Source organism: Megalops cyprinoides, chromosome 3 (genome assembly GCF_013368585.1).
Source record: "Megalops cyprinoides isolate fMegCyp1 chromosome 3, fMegCyp1.pri, whole genome shotgun sequence".
Taxonomy (NCBI): Eukaryota; Metazoa; Chordata; class Actinopteri; order Elopiformes; family Megalopidae; genus Megalops; species Megalops cyprinoides.
In genome coordinates this window covers 22,506,642-22,525,683 of record NC_050585.1, presented here as the reverse complement: position 1 = coordinate 22,525,683, position 19,042 = coordinate 22,506,642, and the positions used below count along the sequence as shown (strand labels likewise).

Here is a 19,042-nt window from a genome sequence, read left to right as displayed (position 1 = left end):
AGTTATTGGGTCCAACACCTCGCTGAACTGTTGATATTCGCAAATAACGTTGTTAAAACAAATGCAGAGAATTTAAAATCACAATTTAACTGACGAAGAATGAAACTAACACCTTGAGTTGTGTGCAACCTACTTCGTGTCTAACCGCCTAAACGGCCCTTCAGTTACCCAAGGCGGGAGGTGGAAGTTAGGACGCTGCCTTATCTTAGTCCAATCCATCCCGTCCAGCAGAAAACGCCAGCTTCATAAAACTCGTATTAAAATATATAACGTTAGTGTAGATGGCATTAAGTCTGGCGCGGCGATCCCAGCCACCTCAATGCCTCTGTGAGCGGCATCATTTCGGCTACAACACTCCAGTTAGCTATACTACCTAGGTAGCCCCTCGGAAAACGTAGATTTGCATCTTGAGCCAAGATACGCATTCTCCGCCCGCGATTCTAATTTTAATTTTTATACGTTTTTAAGATTTGACACCTGCTTACGACCTAGCGACAACTTTCAAAGTGCAAGTCATATAAATAATGCTAAAAGTGTTTACTAAATATAGGCCGACGCCTCCAAATAAAAGTGCGTGTAGGCCACAGTCTCAGTTTCTCTGAAACGCCCGTAGCCAACGCTAGCGGGTTAGCTATCCACGCCTGACTCAGAGCTTGCTAGTCTAAACTACTTGAAAATCCAAGCTCACTGTTCGGTACCAACGAACCATACACCTTACGTACAAACAGCACATTACAGTCCACCAAGATATTGTAAAAATAGTTTGTACTTACGTTTTTCTGAAAAGAAACACCGTCGATTCCATACTGAAAAATCTCCGCTGGCGATCAGTCTCCTGACAACCGTGCGCCTGCCATATATATATATATATATATATATATATATATATATATATATATATATATATATATATATATATATATATATATATATATATATATATATATATGCCCTCCCAAGTCAGGTGACAAATACCTGGATCTTCCTAACACATTCAGGATTTTCGCAATGAGCTTTTGCCAGCTTTTTGCTATCTGTTTTTCTTTGCTCTTAAAAATCTCACTGCTGCTAAAACACATGTCAAAGAAGCACGCTTTTATCATACAGATTCAGGCATACAACCAGGAACTGTTAAATGTTTTCATTGTCCACCCATGTATTCCACTGAGTGGGAAACCTGAAGACACCCTGTAGCTCTGATGCTTTTAAGCGTCTGGGGAGATGAGGTTTCTTCTCCTTTATTCACCCAGCTAAGTTACTTGAGCCAGGTCTCCCTTTCAATTACTAACTAACCAAGAGGGTGACAAAAACAGCAGAGACAAAGCAGACGATATGGAGATTAAGGTGGTCAGAGGGAAAATACACACACACACGCGTCTGCCTACAGACCGGTGACCTTGTGCATAGGAGCAGGGGGCGAAATAAAATGAGTCAAATTCAGTCTCTGTAAGACGGAATTCTAGGCGCTGCAAACTGAAATGGGTTTACGAGTAAAAGTGACGAGGTGGCCGAGTGGTTAAGGCGATGGACTGCTAATCCATTGTGCTCTGCACGCGTGGGTTCGAATCCCATCCTCGTCGATAGGACCTGCAATTTTCTCATACCATACCACCAGACCATACTCTATAGAAGAGAGGTGGCTGAATCTGCCTCTATGTTAAATCAAGGTTGGTCTACTGATGTCACAGTGTTAATGAAGTCATGCTGCCCAGACTTGGAAACGTTGTTCATAAACCGCAAATTCTTGTATTCACTACGAGAGTTTGCTTCCTTAATACTGGTCAGTGTTTACATTCCATGTCAAGCCTGTATGAGTGACGCACAACAGCTCTTGGTCGACCAGATAATCATTGTAGAGCAAAAACACCCAGACACCGTGCATCTTGTTTTGGAGGATTTTAACAGAGCAAACCTCAGTCAAGAACTGCCGAGATACAGACAACACATTAAGAGTCCCACCAGGGACAGCAACACACTAGACCACTGTCACACCATGTTAAAGGAAGCCTGTCACTCTGTCCTGCACAAAGTTCCAGGACTCACTGCCTGGTTCATCTTATCCTGACATACAGGCAGAAACTAAAATTTGCTAAACCTGTGGTGAACACGGTGAAAAATGGACCAGCGAGGCTAAGCACCCTCTACAGGCCTACTTTGACTGCACTGACTGTAGCGTCTTTGAACTAGCAGCCACTGATCTGGATGAGCTTACTGATAATGTGACATCATGTCAGTGTCTGTCAGGACATCCCCACAAGGGCTCATATCACATACAACAAAGACAAACCGTGGCTCACCGCCAAACTCGGACAGCTTCGTCGGTCGAAGGAGGATGCCTACAGCAGCGAGGACAGGACCACGTATAACCAGGCAAAGAACACATTGACAAAAGAAAATCAGGGCAGCCAAAAGAGACTACTCCGAAAAAACAGGTTGTTTTCATTCAACTACGCAGCGTTACTGTACAAAGGCCTTAAGGACTTCACCAACTAAAGACATTCACCCCCACACCATGGAGAATTGTCAGCTGTCTGAAGACCTAAATGTGTTCTGCGGCCAGTCTGAAAAGACAATAGCTACACCCCTTGCTCGCTCCAACTCACACATGGCACTAACAACTATGCCCCCCCCCCCCCCAACCCCCACCTGGACCAATTCTCACCCTGCACTTACAACAATACCCCCCACCCTCCATGCCCCCCAGCCTACACTCAGGATTTGTGAAGAAGACATTTGCAGACTCTTGCAGAGACAAAAGATCAAGAAAGCACCAGGCCCAGACAGAGTCTCCCTCTCCTGTCTCAAGGTCTGCGCTGATCTACTCGTCCCTGGCTTCACTGAGATCTTCAAAAGCCTGCATTCAGGCACACTTTAACTCATGTTCATTGTGCAATAGCTGCTCATATATACCTCATTCATTCTATAAATATTGCATGTATGTCCTGCAATACTGTTGTTTGATGCGTGTTGCTGACAGATTTGATGCTGTACACAAACATTACAAAAGATACTGGAACAGAGTCATATCCCTTCTATGTGTAGAAGCATGCTTGGTAAATAAATTCTGATTTTGATAAGCAGTCGCTACATAAATACAAATATATATCGTTCATATAAGCAGCCAGAGTACAATGACAAATTAAAATACGAATCAATTACATCTTGACAACAATTGCACGCATCTTATGAATAGTTCATGAACAACAGATATAATATTTTAAATTTTCTTTAAGAGCTGTGTGAATTAGCTTTGGATTAGAAATGTCATTGTATGGCTGAAAATATCTGCTACCAAAATAGTCAAATTAGCCCATTCCATACACTCCATTGAAAGAGCCATGAGGACTCATCTCTGAAGTAACAGGATCTACCCCAATGAGTCCTCTGTGGAGTCTCAACTCAACATCGATCACTCCAGTGAAATGGCGAACAAATGAATGTGGTTGTGTACACACTGAACCGCCCACCTAAGAGTGACCTTGTCTCCTCTGCCCCCGTTCACAATCATGCATTTAACCCTTTCACACATAAGCTCTAAAATATTTTTAACTACCCCCCCCCCCCCCCCCCCCCCTGCAGTGACTTCTTTCAGCTCATGCACACCTGCTCTTCTAGAATTTGGTCATGACGTCATAATAAACAGACCTTCTGCCCAGTGCTAGCAGCTCAGTTAGTTGTACAAGTTAGCAAGGCATGGAGGTTGTTAATATCTGAGCTAATATCCTTTAGTAAAACTGGTTTAGTACATATAGAACTGCAGCAGACGTATACCCAAAAATGGTATTCTGTACGTGCAGACATGATAGCCTGTTGTCTTCCTTGGTAGGCAAAACAGCAGCAAATGTGGGCATGCTTTGTGGTACTCAGAAATACAAGCACATAAATGTGAACTCTCTTATTTTGAAATTAAATTTTAAGAATAAATACTATGATATAATTTCCCAGGATAAATATTCGCATACTTTAATTTTTGAGATGAATTAACTCGCTTTATCCGTGGACGCATCAGTGCAATCGCACTGCTCAGCTGACTCAGCAAGCACGACATGGAAAAAACAGAAGACCATGGTATCTGATGCACTGAATATTTTAATCACACCCAGAAACACAGGATTTCAGTATTTAAATAACTCACGCATTAAGCTTCTCATAGTTCTCACCGCTGCATTTGCTATATTTTCTAACGTTATATCACCGTTAGCTAGAATTTTTCCAATTTGGGAGTCAGAAGAACTGGGTTATGGTTATGTTGCAACTTATGTGAATCTGCACTGAAAAATAAAAATGTTCCACAAGTGCAAACGTACACATGAAATGACAGTGACGATAAAGCTGTTTTCCGGGATAACAGACGTACCTGTGTTCTTCTCGGAATCCCCGAATATGTCATAACCTGACAGCAGGGCCCTCTCCATTTCCACTCAGCTGAGCCAAACGCTGATCTGCACTGACTCACAGAATAAAGGAAGAGTGTCTGTTCCTCGAAGGAACAGCTTTTACTTCTCAGTCTTTTAGCTAAGATCAAGAGCCGTATCTGTTCTGGCTCCCGCTGCGTCCTCTCCATGCATCGACCTGGTATCACTCCTCCTCTGGGCCCTGGGTGCAGAGGAACTTCCCAATGAGGGGTTTCAAAGCCCACGTGCTGTGTGGTGTGAGTGATTTACACATTCTGGCTGCATATATCAAAGCTAAGCCCACGGTCCCCGACTCTCTGCTGCCACTCACCTCACACTGCTCTCCAGGGCCTGAAAACCCCTCCCTGCTCCAGGCGCTGCTCCCTGCAAAGAACAAACATGGAAACATTCAATGATCTTCCACCAGGAGTGGCCGTGCTGGCCCAGCATAGCAGCCACAGGCTACTGGTGTCCCTGTCAAAGAAGCACGCTTTTATCATACAGATTCAGGCATACAACCAGGAACTGTTAAATGTTTTCATTGTCCACCCGTGTATTCCACTGAATGGGAAACCTGAAGACACACTGTAGCTCTGATGCTTTTAAGCGTCTGGGGAGATGAGGTTTCTTCTCCTTTATTCACCCAGCTAAGTTACTTGAGCCAGGTCTCCCTTTCAATTACTAACTAACCAAGAGGGTGACAAAAACAGCAGAGACAAAGCAGACGATATGGAGATTAAGGCGGTCAGAGGGAAACTACACACACACACACGCGTCTGCCTACAGACCGGTGACCTTGTGCATAGGAGCAGGGGGCGAAATAAAATGAGTCAATTTCAGTCTCTGTAAGACGGAATTCTAGGTGCTGCAAACTGAAATGGGTTTATGAGTAAAAGTGACGAGGTGGCCGAGTGGTTAAGGCGATGGACTGCTAATCCATTGTGCTCTGCACGCGTGGGTTCGAATCCCATCCTCGTCGATAGGACCGGCAATTTTCTCACTTGCAAGCCACTTTTGATAAAAGCACCTGACAAATGAATAAATATAAAAGGTATAACTACCTTTTAATGCAGGTGTGAGAAAGAAAATATCACTCTGGTGTATTTTACAAAGGAATACCAGTCACACATCTCACTGTGTCAAGACAGGCAACGTTCAGATTCAACAGCACTCCCTGGAGGGGGGTCATTCTATAACCATCACCATCATAAGGATGAAAATCCTATCCAGGGCTGGTGCTGGTATTCCAGGCTCCCTCTAGTGGTGTTAATCACAACAGACACATGGGATAAAGAAATACATTGCACTAACACATCCAAAACATGAGAGGAGTATTAGATCGTTTACACTACACTACCCTGTATGTCACTAAAACTAAAAAAATGGTAGAAGCAAACGGAAGTTTTCTGTAAGTGAAGCACATCAAAAAACTGCAGTCTCTTTTATACAAACGATGCGTCACAGAAGAAACGAAATACTGTAAACCTAGGTAGCGCCGATCATACCTTCAGCACACACGTGGATACACACATTCTCTACTTTTTTAACCACGGCATTTCCCCGGGTGGGGAGTGCACCGTTCCTGGAGATACTACAATACCAGGTCGATGCGTGGAGTGGACGGAGCAAGCCCCTATTCCATCTCCCTGTTCCAAAAATCAATTTAATATATGGTCCCCAGATAGGGGACGTATCAGATATTAAACTGATAAGAACAGATACTACACTTGATCTTAGCCAAAAGGCCGAGAAGCGATGCTGAGCCACCGCTTGAGTCGGGGGCGCCGATCTCGGCCATACAACGTACGGGGACGGGGACGATACATACGGGGTCTAATTCGTAACGACATCCGAAATGTACACACGGTAGAGCCCTCATTACATGTTAGTAGTGCACATTTCAACATCGATTGGTAACTTTTAATCACGTTTTAATTTCGATAACTATCCCACAATGCATCGGCATGCACACAAGAAACCATGTCCACCAATCGCTCCAGTTCACATTTGACACATCTGACTGGGCTGACGCAGGTGTCTACGGCATCAGAGAAGGTACAGACCGCACGGATTAAGAAACGCGTGTCGAGGTGACGGTGCGGCTATATTTTCCACTACCCTTTACTAAGTACAAAACTGAAACATTCTGACCGACACATTTCTGAAAACTGATATAGGAACACCATGTACAGCTTTACTCAACGCACGAATGCAGTGGACCGTCGTGTCACTATTCCTTAAAGTGAACCGCTTCAAAGTGAGGCACGAACTCGCATTTACAAACCTGTGGCGTTTACGGTTGCACGGTCTAACCTTAAAGCAATCAAGGTCCAGTGACATTTACATGCACTTCATGTAGGCTATGTTATTACATTACACATTGGGTCCAACACCTCGATGAACTGTCGATATTCGCAAACGACATAAAAAAAAATGCAGTGAGGGCGCCCTCTGCGCTTTAATCATATTTAATTGACGAAAAATGAAACCATGGCCCTTAAGGTACACACGGCGGGAGGTGAAAGTTAAGAAGCGAGAAAACGCCACCTTCACAAAACTCTTCTTCAAAGAGATAACGCTAGTGTAAATGGCATTATGTCTGGCGCGGCAAGATCAGCTCTATTAACACCTCTGAGTGGCGTCGTCCCGGCTCCAGCTTTCCCTCCAGAAAAAAAGAAAAAAACAGCCCGCCAACCGACATTTTGTCGAGAAGGACTAGCTGCAGTTAAACCCAATTCACATTCCAAATTATTTCTTGTTTTTATTTACACAGGGGTAATGAGTCACACTATACGTTGAAAACGTAATATAACTATCAGCATTAAACACTACACTGGCCCCTCGGAAACCGTCGATCTGTAGGCCTATTTTGCTTACAGCCAAGTTACACATTTTTCACCTGCCATTGTATTTTTTTTATTACTTAAACCTTTTTTAAATTTCATTGCATGCTTACAAACCGAGGACAAGTCGAAAACTGTAAGTCATACAAATAATGGTAAACGTGTTTACTAAATGTGGGCCGACGCCTCCAAATCCAAACTATTCTAGGCCTCAGTCGCAGTTTCTTTGAACCGCTCGTAGCCAGCGTTAGCGGGTTAGCTATGCACGCCCCACTCCGAGTTTCCTAGTCTAAACTAGCCTAGAACGTCCAAGCTCATTGTTAGACGCCAACGAACTATAAACGCTATGTACACACAGCACATTATTGACCACCTTGTTATACAGATATAAATAGTTCGTACTTACGGTTTTCCGCAAATAAACACCTTCGTTCCCATACAGCAAAATCACCACTGGCGATCAGTCTCCTGGCAAACCATGCGCCGGACAAAAATATGCCCTCCGAAATCAGGTGACAAATACCTATCTTCCTAACAGGTCCAGGATTTGTGCAATGAGCTTTTGCCAGTGTCGCTTCAGTGTCCGAAAAGTCAACTTGTTTTATTTCGTTTTTAACTATCTGTTTTTGTCTGCTCTTAACGTGTAGGCTACGTAGCGAAATTTCACTCCCGCTGAAACACGAGTGAACAGTTTTTTTTCTATAGGCTACCTTATCACTCAGCTCTTGATCATTGTAAACGGTCACTTCTTACAGGCGTAAGCCTTGGCCTTGGACGCCGCCCATACCTGGGGGGGAGGGGAATACATCTCATCGTTTACTTTTAAACACTAAGGTCCATTCGGCACAATGGTATTGGAATATTAGGAGTGGGAATATCTCAGTTAAATAGTCTAAACTGACCGCTTAATCCAATTCTACAGCGTTTTAATTTTTTAAAAAATGGATAGACATCAGTCTCGATGGACTGTGTATGCCTGCGATAACGGTCAAATGTCAAGACCCTCAGTGACTTTTTAATGATCCAATATACCGTAAAACTTCCAATAATAGCCGAGTCTCCAATAAACGCAGGTCTCTAATCGCTGGTATGCGCGACCTTTCAGTGAAATAACAGCCTGCCTCAGAGAAAATTATGTTTATTTTTCATGACTATAAGACGAAAGAGCAGTGGCTTAAAATGCTTAGTCCTATTTATTTTCTGTGGCTAAAAAACGAAATATCACAAACAAATACATTTTTTACGGTAGGCTAAATGAGGTTGTTTTAGTGAATTCAATTTGCCTTATGCGTGTTCATCTGTTATTATTGATAGTTTTTAATTCATACTTGTGTCGTCTCTAACTGAGAGGAATTTGGCCTTGAATTATGTTCTCTAAGTCCGTGTATGCCACCCTGGCTGGTCAAATGCCAAATGCAGTAAAATAAATCCAGTGGCTCCACCAACCATACACACACGCACTGTAAGCATAACAGCATTTTGCTGGAGCATCATATCTTTATTTACCAAAACAGTGAAAAACCAATGAGGTCACTTGGGTCAGTAGAGTGATTAAACAATCTTTAGAAGTGTCTGTGTGTTAGACAGCTAGTGCTCCTGAATGATTTTCAACAGGAACAGAACATTTGTTCTGATGAATTTTCAGTTTGGACTGAGGTAGAGGAAGGGCCCTGTTCCATCATGGTCAGAGCTTCCTCTAAGAATTCTTTGTGGGAGGGGCTAAGAGTCATGTGTCTCTGCACAGCCTCCCTTAGCTTTGCTAGCTGTTCTGGAAGGCCACACTCCCTGATCTGAGAGAGGCACCTCCGCAGCCCCTCCCTCTCAGCCTCCTCTTCTGCTCTTTCTCTCCTCCCCTCGGCTGGCTGGGGGCTGCAGAACAGGGGGAGCTCCTCGATGTCATGGCAACAGAGCAGGTAGATGTAGTATTTGGAGGAGCAGAGGGCACGGGTGCTCCGCGGAGCCTGGCAAGGTTAAGGACGAGTTTAGGAGGTGTCAGGAGAGATGCAGGCCCAGCGGTATGAGACAGAAGCCAAGCTGAGGGGGTCACGCACCTTCACACTAAGCCTCACGAACACGGGGCTCCCCTGGGACCAGCCTGGCAGTCGGCCCCCTCGGCCACACCCACAGCCCTGCACCTCCTTCTCCCCCGTCTCTCCCTGCAGCAGGGCCAGCGAATGGTTCAGTCCACACCACACATCCACCGGAGTAAGGGACAGCACAACCTGCAGGGGGGAGAACCACAAGACACTGTATAGTCATTGTACGACCCCGCTGTGTGTATGAATGTATATGTATGCGTATACACGTGTGTTATGCATTAAGTGGGGTGTGTATGTTATATATTGCACGTATGCTGAGTGATAATGTATGTGTAAAGTGTACCTAGCGGTGTGTGTAATGTGGATAAGGTTTACAAAGCAGTGTGTGTATGTGTGTGTGTGTGTGTTAGGCGTATGTATCAGTGTTTGTGTAAGGTGTACACAATGGTGTGTGAGATGTATAAAGTGTACAGAGTGGTGTGATACATGTGTAAGGTGTGTACAGTGGCACATGTGTGTGAGGTGTGTGTACTTGGGTGGGCTCTCTGCGGTCTATCTTGTCCCCAGTCCCCAGCTGCCCATGATTGTTGCTGCCCTGCATGAAGACATGCCCACTTTCATCCAACAGACAGAGGTGGCTGAGGCCCAAAGAGCACTTCACAACCTGAATGAGAGAGTGAGAGAGAGAGAGATTGGAGAGAGGAAGAGAGTGAAGTGGAGATAGCCATGTTACACTTGTTTTTTTTAAGTGATATGAAGTGTTGTTTAAAAATTATCAAGTGAGAAGAGGATGGGGTACCTTGTGAGGCAGGGGGATAGGTGTAGGAGTGTGGCCACTGTGAGTGTTGAACCCTTGGAGAGTTCCAAAGAGCTGGCGATGCACTCCTGGAGAGTGTGTTTCCACATACACTGAGCTGTTAACTGTGAGAGACACACACACAGAGTCTGTTAAATCAGAGAGAGAACATACACATATACCAAGCTGTTAACTGTGAGAGAACACACACACACCGAGTTGTTATCTGTGAGAGAACACACACAAACACATAAACTGAGCTGTTGCCTGTGAGGAAGTACACACACTCTTACACACATACTCACACCAATGCATGCATACATATAGACACACACAGAAACACACACATAAATAAAGTTATTACAGAGAGAGGATATGCTATTATGCACACACACACATAAACACATACACACACACACTTGTTTCTCACACATGCACACATACACGCAAACACACAAAACACCAAGCTAACCTGTGAGAAAGAACACACTGTTACACACACTCTCCACTGCCCAACTGAAGCTGAAGTGCTGATCTCAGATACTGTTTAAATTAAAATGCCCTCTGCCAGCTCCACCTCCTTGCATTACCTGTGACATAGAGGACACTGCTGTAGCTGGTATGGATCTGCTTGACTGGCAATTCAGGCAGCAAATTGCTGATCTCCTTGAGGGTCAGCTGGACTGTGAAGGAGCGGGGTCTGTCCAGCTGGGTTTCATTCAGAGGGACGGTGTAGACCTTCCCAGAGTCTGAGAGAGAGGCAGAGCAGTAACCCAAAGGACAACAGATTGAACTGCTGCAACACCAGTAAAATACCTTGAGTAAATAATTTGTCCATTACTTCTTCTTCTTCCTTTTCTTCTGTTTTATCTCAAAGTACAGAAATCTTTCTTGCGCTTACTACTGCTAAAGCTTTTGTATTATATATTTCAATATGTCAATATTCCGTGGCAATAATATTTTGGGAATGACACTGAAATGGGAGCAAGACAGACAGCAGAGGGGAGAGAGGAAGGGACAGAAACAGGGAACGCTAGAGAAAGAGAGAGAAAGTAGGAGGGGGAATTTTTTCCAGACAGCACAATGTCTGACAGGCTTCAACATTGACCAGCCAGAGAGGTGCGTGCCACCTTGCCTGTCCCACTGACCGGTGAGCAGCAGCAGCGTCCTGTTGACCTCTGGCCCCATGAGTCGGAGCTGTGTGAAGGTCAGCGAGGGGTGAAAGGTCATGTGAAATACTCTCTCTCCACTGTACTGATGATAGATCTCCACACAGTCGCAACGTTTCCGGGTCACGCCATTCTCAAGGGGTCCCTGCCAGCTGGGGGGGGCACCCTCCATGACCGCTGGTGGCCGAGTAACCAGGACGTACACGTACTGGCGATGGGACACGTCACTGCGAGGGTCCACTGTAAACTGGGAATGAGGGGAAGATGGGGAGCTTTCAGCCAACAGTTATTTAAATCAAAAGCTTGACACACTAGCTAATCAGGAAATTCCAAACCTGAATCTGTCTCTGTATGCAAGCTTACAGCGGACTAACAGGGGACAATGCTGCCTGTGATTGGCTGGCTTTTTATTTAAATCTAAATTTAAATTTAACTTGTATATGCTTGCCTATCTGCAGTTCTGCTATCTTGTCAAGGAATCTTAAACAAGTTAGGATATGTAGCCATCTTTCCTATGTTGGTGCTTCAGCAATAAGAAATAAAATCTGTGCAAAACAAGAACACCAAAGTGTACATTTTCCAGCACAAAATCTGCCTGCAGTATTCCTGGAATGATTCAGTGATCTATCTCACTCTGGGCAACTCTAAATTTATGTGTGTGTGTGGGGGGGGGGGGGGGGGGGGGGACAAAAATACTATATTTGTCTGTCATCACGACCATGGAGACTGATCATACACAGCCTGTACACCCCAGCCAGACTGTAGCATCTTACAAAAGCTGGGTTCCCTAGGGAGTTAAGAGCCTGGCCCTCTGCCTTACTGTGGTGATTGAACTGACCCCATGCCCCTGCTTACATCTTTGACATTGTGGCACAGCACAGAGTGGCGACTGGCTTCACTCCAGACCAGCTGACCGCTGGAGGACAGCGTCACAGAGTCGTACAGCATGAAGACAGTGCCCTGATCATCCCACAGGAAGTGGTTATCGCACGTGGGCAGGATCTGCTTGAAGCCCAGAGCCTGGGGAGGGGTGATGGCACGTGACACGCAGGGCGCCCCCCGACCAATGCCACTGCCACCCAGCGTCTGCAGGTACAGGGCCTGGCTGTCTGGGGGGGGGGGGGGGGGGGGCACACATGACACACAACATTCAAAATGTTACCACAGAATCAGGGAATACTCTACATGCTCACCCAAACAGCCTGTTCCACACAGACACACAAACCAGTGGGGGTTTGGTGAACAAAGTCTTACATGAATTCCATACTACATTTTTAAAGGCACATAACAGAGTTCATAAAACCACAGCGTTTCATTATTTTCAGGCTGCTGTTTTTGCCATTGAATTGAGAAAAAACACGAGTGATTTTTTTTTAAATGATGAAGATTAGGAAACAAATTAACAAGGCCACAAGCATTGTAACTTCCTCCTACATTTCAATATAGCGGTCCTCTTCCAGTTGGTGGGCGATTTGGTAGAACGGCGCGGACCGATTGCCTGGCGACGGCACAGCGTCCTCCAGAGGGAGGGGCTCAGGCTCAAGTGATGGAAGGCGTGGCAGGTCGCGCCGAAAGCGATGATGTCACCGACAGACACCCTGGACAAAATGTCCTCCAGCTGGTGGAAAATTTTTGGTTTTTTAGGAGCCAATACATTTTAGGTAATGCATAAATCGTCTATTTATACAACCATTACTTACCGCATTATTATTATTTGTAAATTGGGTTCATACGAAAAAGCAACATATGTAAAAAAAAAAATACACAGCCATATTAATTAAGGTCATTTGAATGTATATTTATTTATAGCTAGGTATGATGTATTGTTTGAAAATAGATCCTTTTTACCTGCCGAGGCATATGTATACTGTATATACATGAGACTACGTAAAAAATGCACACTTCGCAAAACTTTAGAAGACTTAAAAAAATAGGTTTGTTGACCGCGGCCAAAAATGATGAGGCCGCATGAGGGGGGGGGGGTGGTCAGTTCTTGGCATTAAACTTTAATACATAGCTACTTTACAGGACGCTATTTTTTAATTGAATGCCTGAATTAAACTGGGCAGAGGTACAAATTATTTGCATTGCAATTGCAATTAATGAACTCCGCATCATCCAAAAAAAGCTGAAACATGTCAGGGCCGGCTGCATGCCTCACCATCTCTGGCGGCAGGGATTCGATTGATGTCCGCGCCGCTGCATCCTTATTGGCCGTAGATGTCGCGGTCCTTCTCTTCTTAGACTAAGGAAAGAAAGCACACGACCCCCTTATAACCCCTCTTCAGATTCACGCGATTCTGCTGAGACATGCCTCAGAATGCCACCCAGAGAAGCCTTCGCGACACCTGTTCACACAGATACCTGTGCCACTCAAGACTTACAGTAGATGAACCTGCAGTCTTATGACGCGGGTCTGGGGGACGTTTCCTCGTCTCCTTTTCAGGACTGTCATCCATGAATCAATTTATAACTTATCAGCTCATACGAGAAATTTATATGAGATATAAATGCGCTTGGTGCCTAATTCAAACAGATGGAATGTATGTGGCATTGCGGAGTGTGTATTTGTCTTAGGAGAATTGTCAGAACTTTAGTACAAATTTCCCTTTTTGCTCCAACGAGATTGCTCTATGACATATCGCTGCCATATTGTGATGTGCGCTGATCAAAGATTCCAGAACTTTTATGTTACACATATATGACTGTCAGTTAGTGATGAGAAAATTGGACCATTGTTGTTCATGAAATGTTGTTCATGAGCACATCATTTTTAATTCCATGGATTACTTTTGAACACAGGGATATAATGGTGCCTGGCTTTCATGGTGCATAACATAGAAATCCCCCTTACCATGTTTACCCATGTTTTCTCATGGTGTATGTGCAAACTACATCAGTGTATCTATAATATGCACTAGTTTCTCATTAAACTACACCACTGTATGCTATATGTAATAACCACCAATGTTACAATGACATATGACCTGTAATCACTATTCAGACATAGAAAATGGTGTGTGATTATATTCATGGAACCGTACAGCATCTGTGTAGCCGGGACTATTTTGGGATCAACTTTATGAGGAGGTCTGAAAAGACTTTCTCTCCTTCAGGGGTAGTGTGAACTGAGGGCTGAAATGTGCCAGGCTTTAATGAGGGGTGGATGAGGATGGAGCATCTCCAGGTTTTAATGACTTAACTGGTGTGAGTACAGAGCTGCACAGCTTTTTTAGGGGCAGGGAAGCGCTTCTCTTATGAAAAGCATGACCAGTTATTTAGTCTCCCTTTGTCAGCCCTTGAGCACAGCACAGACTCAGGTTTTGTTTACATGCCTGGATGAACAGTAAAAATGTGAACACAAAGTGTCTTTCTGAAAGGTAGCATGGTTACTGAGGCAGAACAGATGGAGACAGAGAGACTTCACACAGTAGCTTTTATTTTTACGCTCAGTAGACAAACCTGTAAAGTGCCAAGTTGTAATTCAGTAACATTTTGTCCTTGTGGTACATGCTGTACACAAAATAACTATGCAAGTACCAGAGACTGAAAACACTGTCTCAGTGTCACACTTTTGTGCTTAATTAGTAATTAGCAGGTGCAAGTTAGTACCCAGGAGCTGTCATCAGATACAGAGTGCTCTAGGCCTGGGAGGAAATATTAAAATGTAACTCAGAAATGCCAATCCCTGGTCTAGAAGTAATCTGCACTGAAGAATTCTATATCTACAATTCACTGTAATGATTGTTATATTAATAATATTAATTATATGTATATTAAAACCAGATGAAGAAAATTGCACTCAGACATAAACACAGACAGTACAAAGTTGGTAAATAACAAAAAACTTGGATTCAGAGAGGAGGAGAAATGCACTTGATGGTGTAAATATAACTCATTTTACCACTATCACCTCTGCATACACAGATATTCCGATGCCCCCAGAACACGTTAATGCTTACTTCATAGCACAGTCCAGTGAAGAGTTTGAACTGTTAAAAATCAACACAGTAGAAATGCTTCAGCTTGTTCACTGCAGAAGTCTTTGGTTCCACAGACTCTGGGGCAGGGCTGATTGTGGGGAGTCAATAGGTTGCATCAATGACATTGCAGTCCATCTGGTGTCGAAGGGTGATGCATGCCTTTTGGGAGAAGTAGACCTGCTGGGCAGGCCTGGCACTGGCCCTACCTTCAGCCACGATACACCTGTCTGCTACACAGCTGTGGTGCACTGCCACGTCCCTGGAGGGCCCTGGATGGGGATGGGGAGGATATGGGCAGGTGTAAGGGAATAGACACAATCCATTAACATCCACAGTAAGAGAACACACAGCATGTTACGACATGCCTTGTTCTAATGAACCCTCTGGGGCTTCCTGCCATCATTCCACCCCAGCCTTTATGACATCACTGTTGTTAAGAAGGTTCAGCCTTTATGACATCCTGGTCATTATGAAGGTCCAGCCTTGATGGCATCATGGTCATTATGAAAGCCAGCCTTTATGACATCACTGCTGCTATGATATTTTAAGAGGTTTCTATATGACTAAGGTCTTAGACGGTTTCTAAACTAATTGTTCTCCACCCAAAGAACGGTTTCTCTAGCATGAAGGCTACCACACAGTCTCAATTAACAATCCCCACAGTGTGCAGCAATCCTACCTGCTGTAAGGTGGCGATGTCTGTTGCCTCGGTCCTTAGCACTGCGTGGCCAGGGGAAACACTGGAGCACCTTCACACCCATGGCTGCAAGGGAAGGCAGAGGAGACTGTTTGTGCTTTTAGAACCTAAAGTATCTGTATTACATCACACAAGCCTCAATGTCAAGCCCACTTCAGCTAAATGTAATTAAGTAAAATCTTCCACCCCACTGTTTCAAAAAGCAGCACAGTGGTTCTATTTGCAGGGAGGCCAAGAGATCATAGACCACACAGTTCATTTTGTGCAGGCTTTGGAAGAGGATTCACTGGATGGAAAACTACAAGTGAACTAAATAAAGAGCTTCTAGGCATGGGTCCAGAGCAAGCACTGTCTTTGCAGGCCATTGCACCCACGAGTGGCAGAATGCACCATTTATCTGATATATCACCATTTAATCCTTAATAATTTATCATTTCAACAGCATCATAAGTGAATATTTTCTGTTTAATCCTTGAAAAAAATGATTGCTTTAATCCTCTCGCTCATCCTATTTGAGTCTTTCCTGTTCAGCGCCCCGCTGGCCGCCTCCACTCTAATCACCTTTCCTCTCTTCCAAGCTCAAAGACCCCACTGTGGCTCAGTCAGCAAGGTGCTTGGTTTGAGTGCACCCTGTGCCCCACAGTTTGGCTCTGAAACTTGCCACCTTATGTGCCAACAATGACCAGGAGCCCTCACTGACAGAACAGATCAGCTTTGTTCAGCCAGAGATAGGGGAGAGTAAGTACACTAGGGTCCAAAATTATGGGCATTTTGTGGTTAAGTGTGGATGTGTCCATGTAGCTATTAGTTTTATCACTCGAACCTAATTTATGGTGTGGCGAAAACAGTTACATGTTTTGGCAACTATTAACATTTTCAAAACATCTCTTTAGGTGGTTGGCACACGATTGCCTGATGACTACCCTTAATTCCAACATTTTAATAATATGTATGACATTAATTCTGCCAAACAAACTGTCAATTCCATGACATTAACTTAATTTTAAAAGGTACCTGCATACTTATTGAGTGCAGACAAAGTGAACAAAAATGACCATCACTTCAATTAGGCCTGATTGAACGTTGCCCTGCCCCCTAACTGAACACTCATACTGAAGCCTATATAAACCTAACAAGGTTGGAACATGGTCACAGAAGATGAAGCTGAAATTGACATTGACACAAATATGACATTCCCAATGTCTGATGGAATATGCAGCAAAAATATTGTGGGTTTTCAGGAAAAAAAAGTGAGTGTCCCAATAATTTTGGACTTCAGTGTAGGCCAGGGTTTCCTCATCTGGCTGCTCTTGGCACCCTGTGATTTGACCTCAGTGGGGTAGCACCGATCCTCCAATCAGATCCTCCACACTTCAACATAGTGCACTGTGGAACTTGTGTTGTGAAAACTAGCCAAGTGTGTACGTATGTTGGGAGACTCCATTAGCCTTGCCCTGTGTGAGTACAGAGGTCGTTGTGGTCAGTAATTGTGAAGTAGTGCAAGTGATGCTCATTAAAAACAGTTTGATTACAAAGGGTCACCCTTGGAAATATAGGTGCAGCTGTGTGATGAGATTAATCACTATGAATGTTAAAATCACAAAATGTTGGTGAGATACAGAGATGACGACTTTTCAGGCAATCTCTTGAAAAACTTGGGTGCCATTGTTTTTGGGTGAATGAAACACCAGAGCCCAAAGCTGTGGAACGGGGTGAAGTGATTTTATGTAGACGCCATTCAAATGACAACGGGGTGCAGACATCATTTTCAGCGAACGACACCAGAAAAGCATGCATGTATTGTTTTCAGTAGATTTAAAGAGGCAAAGTCTTCTACAATATCTGGGAACAGATTTATCCTACGGAGCCTGGTAATGTGTAGGGCAACGTACGTGAGAGAGAAGGGTATTGAACATGGGGACAGTAGAGTAAAGTAGTAAACTTGACAGAGCTCAGAGTGATTCAACAACAAAGTCCTAGGTCATCATAGGACTGTCTTTTTACTATTCAAATATTGTGCAACTAGTTTCTAATGACAGGTGAGCAAGTCCGATAAAAATGTATCAACAGCTAGACGGCCCTATACAATAATAGTAATAGTTTTTAAAATCAGGACCGCCTCGCACACAATTCAGCGCTAACAGTGCTAAATGCTCATCCTAAACTCATTCTACTCCACAGTCAGTGACACAGGCAAAAGAGCTGAGAACTCACCTACTCGATGCCTTTCAACGCTGTCACTACACGCCGGCAGCGGAGGCGATTCCACGACTTGCAGGACGGGAGCAAGCGTGGTGATGCTGGCAGCAAACGGTGGGCACCAGAGTGAGTCAGAGGCTGTCGGTCAATCTGCTAGTAAGGCATGGTACACGGACGCAGCAGGGAGCATGATCACCGTCACGGGAAGGGCTGGATAGTCAACACACCTAATCAGCAACCAGGTGTACTACTCGAGCGGGTGAAATTGTCACTGTCACTGTCCTTGGATGAAGAGATGGTAGAGAAGGTAGCTAACTGGCATCCAGGAGTAGCCGGCAATCGGGGTGCACGTGAATATACCCTGCCTTTGGAACAGGCAGGTACTGCGACAGCAGCAGATCGAATATTCCTGTAGAAGTGGCAGCGTTTACACACGCGCCACTGTACTCTCACACGGACTGATCCCTGTTTCCCACTGTTCAGAAACTAGCAAGCAGGTGCTACTCACATGCAGAGTCCCAGCAGAGACCCCGCTTCCGGCCATCTGGAGCCGGGAGGATAAACATGTCCTGCTGTGGTTTTATTCATCACTACGATCCTCCTCCTGATATGACGTCACGTTTACGTAATATCGTTTTTCATTGTTTTTTCAGTGTTTCATTGCGCAGTTTATTTATTCATTAACAAACAGTCTGAACACTGCGACCGCGTGCGGAGTTAGTGCACGTGTGAAACTATTTGGCTATGGTTTGTTACGGTTAAGCAGTGCATGCAAACTTGAGAATTTATTTAGAAGCGTGTTGGACCAGATTTTTGAAAGAATGTCCTAGCAGTCAGTGTTACAAGCACTACGCTCGAATCACTGTTGTCATTTTGAGTATGAATTTACCCAAGATTTGTGTGGAAATATTGACTTTTTTTC

At 44.3% G+C, this 19,042-nt stretch overlaps 1 protein-coding gene, 1 long non-coding RNA gene and 3 other non-coding genes across 5 annotated transcripts; 2 read left to right on the top strand and 3 right to left on the bottom strand.

Moving 5' to 3' along the window:
• Positions 1-1,498: 1,498 nt before the first annotated feature.
• Positions 1,499-1,580, top strand: trnas-gcu. Its single transcript has one exon. It is a non-coding gene; the product is annotated as a tRNA-Ser (tRNA).
• A 3,711-nt stretch (positions 1,581-5,291) lies between these two features.
• On the top strand, positions 5,292-5,373 carry trnas-gcu. Its single transcript has one exon. It is a non-coding gene; the product is annotated as a tRNA-Ser (tRNA).
• Positions 5,374-5,960: 587 nt separating this feature from the next.
• Positions 5,961-6,151, bottom strand: LOC118775793. Its single transcript, XR_005004859.1, has one exon. It is a non-coding gene; the product is annotated as a U2 spliceosomal RNA (small nuclear RNA).
• Positions 6,152-7,979: 1,828 nt separating this feature from the next.
• Positions 7,980-13,700, bottom strand: LOC118774417 (F-box only protein 24-like). The gene is made up of 11 exons (XM_036523763.1): positions 13,626-13,700; positions 13,403-13,486; positions 12,676-12,859; positions 12,097-12,350; positions 11,221-11,488; positions 10,663-10,821; positions 10,076-10,197; positions 9,809-9,940; positions 9,289-9,459; positions 8,890-9,198; positions 7,980-8,024 (listed from the first exon to the last, which is right to left on the bottom strand). Exons 1-11 carry the CDS (start codon positions 13,698-13,700, stop codon positions 7,980-7,982), a joined length of 1,803 nt encoding a protein of 600 aa, XP_036379656.1.
• A 960-nt stretch (positions 13,701-14,660) lies between these two features.
• On the bottom strand, positions 14,661-18,633 carry LOC118775555. The gene is made up of 3 exons (XR_005004843.1): positions 18,136-18,633; positions 15,904-15,987; positions 14,661-15,493 (listed from the first exon to the last, which is right to left on the bottom strand). It is a non-coding gene; the product is annotated as an uncharacterized LOC118775555 (long non-coding RNA).
• Positions 18,634-19,042: the final 409 nt, after the last annotated feature.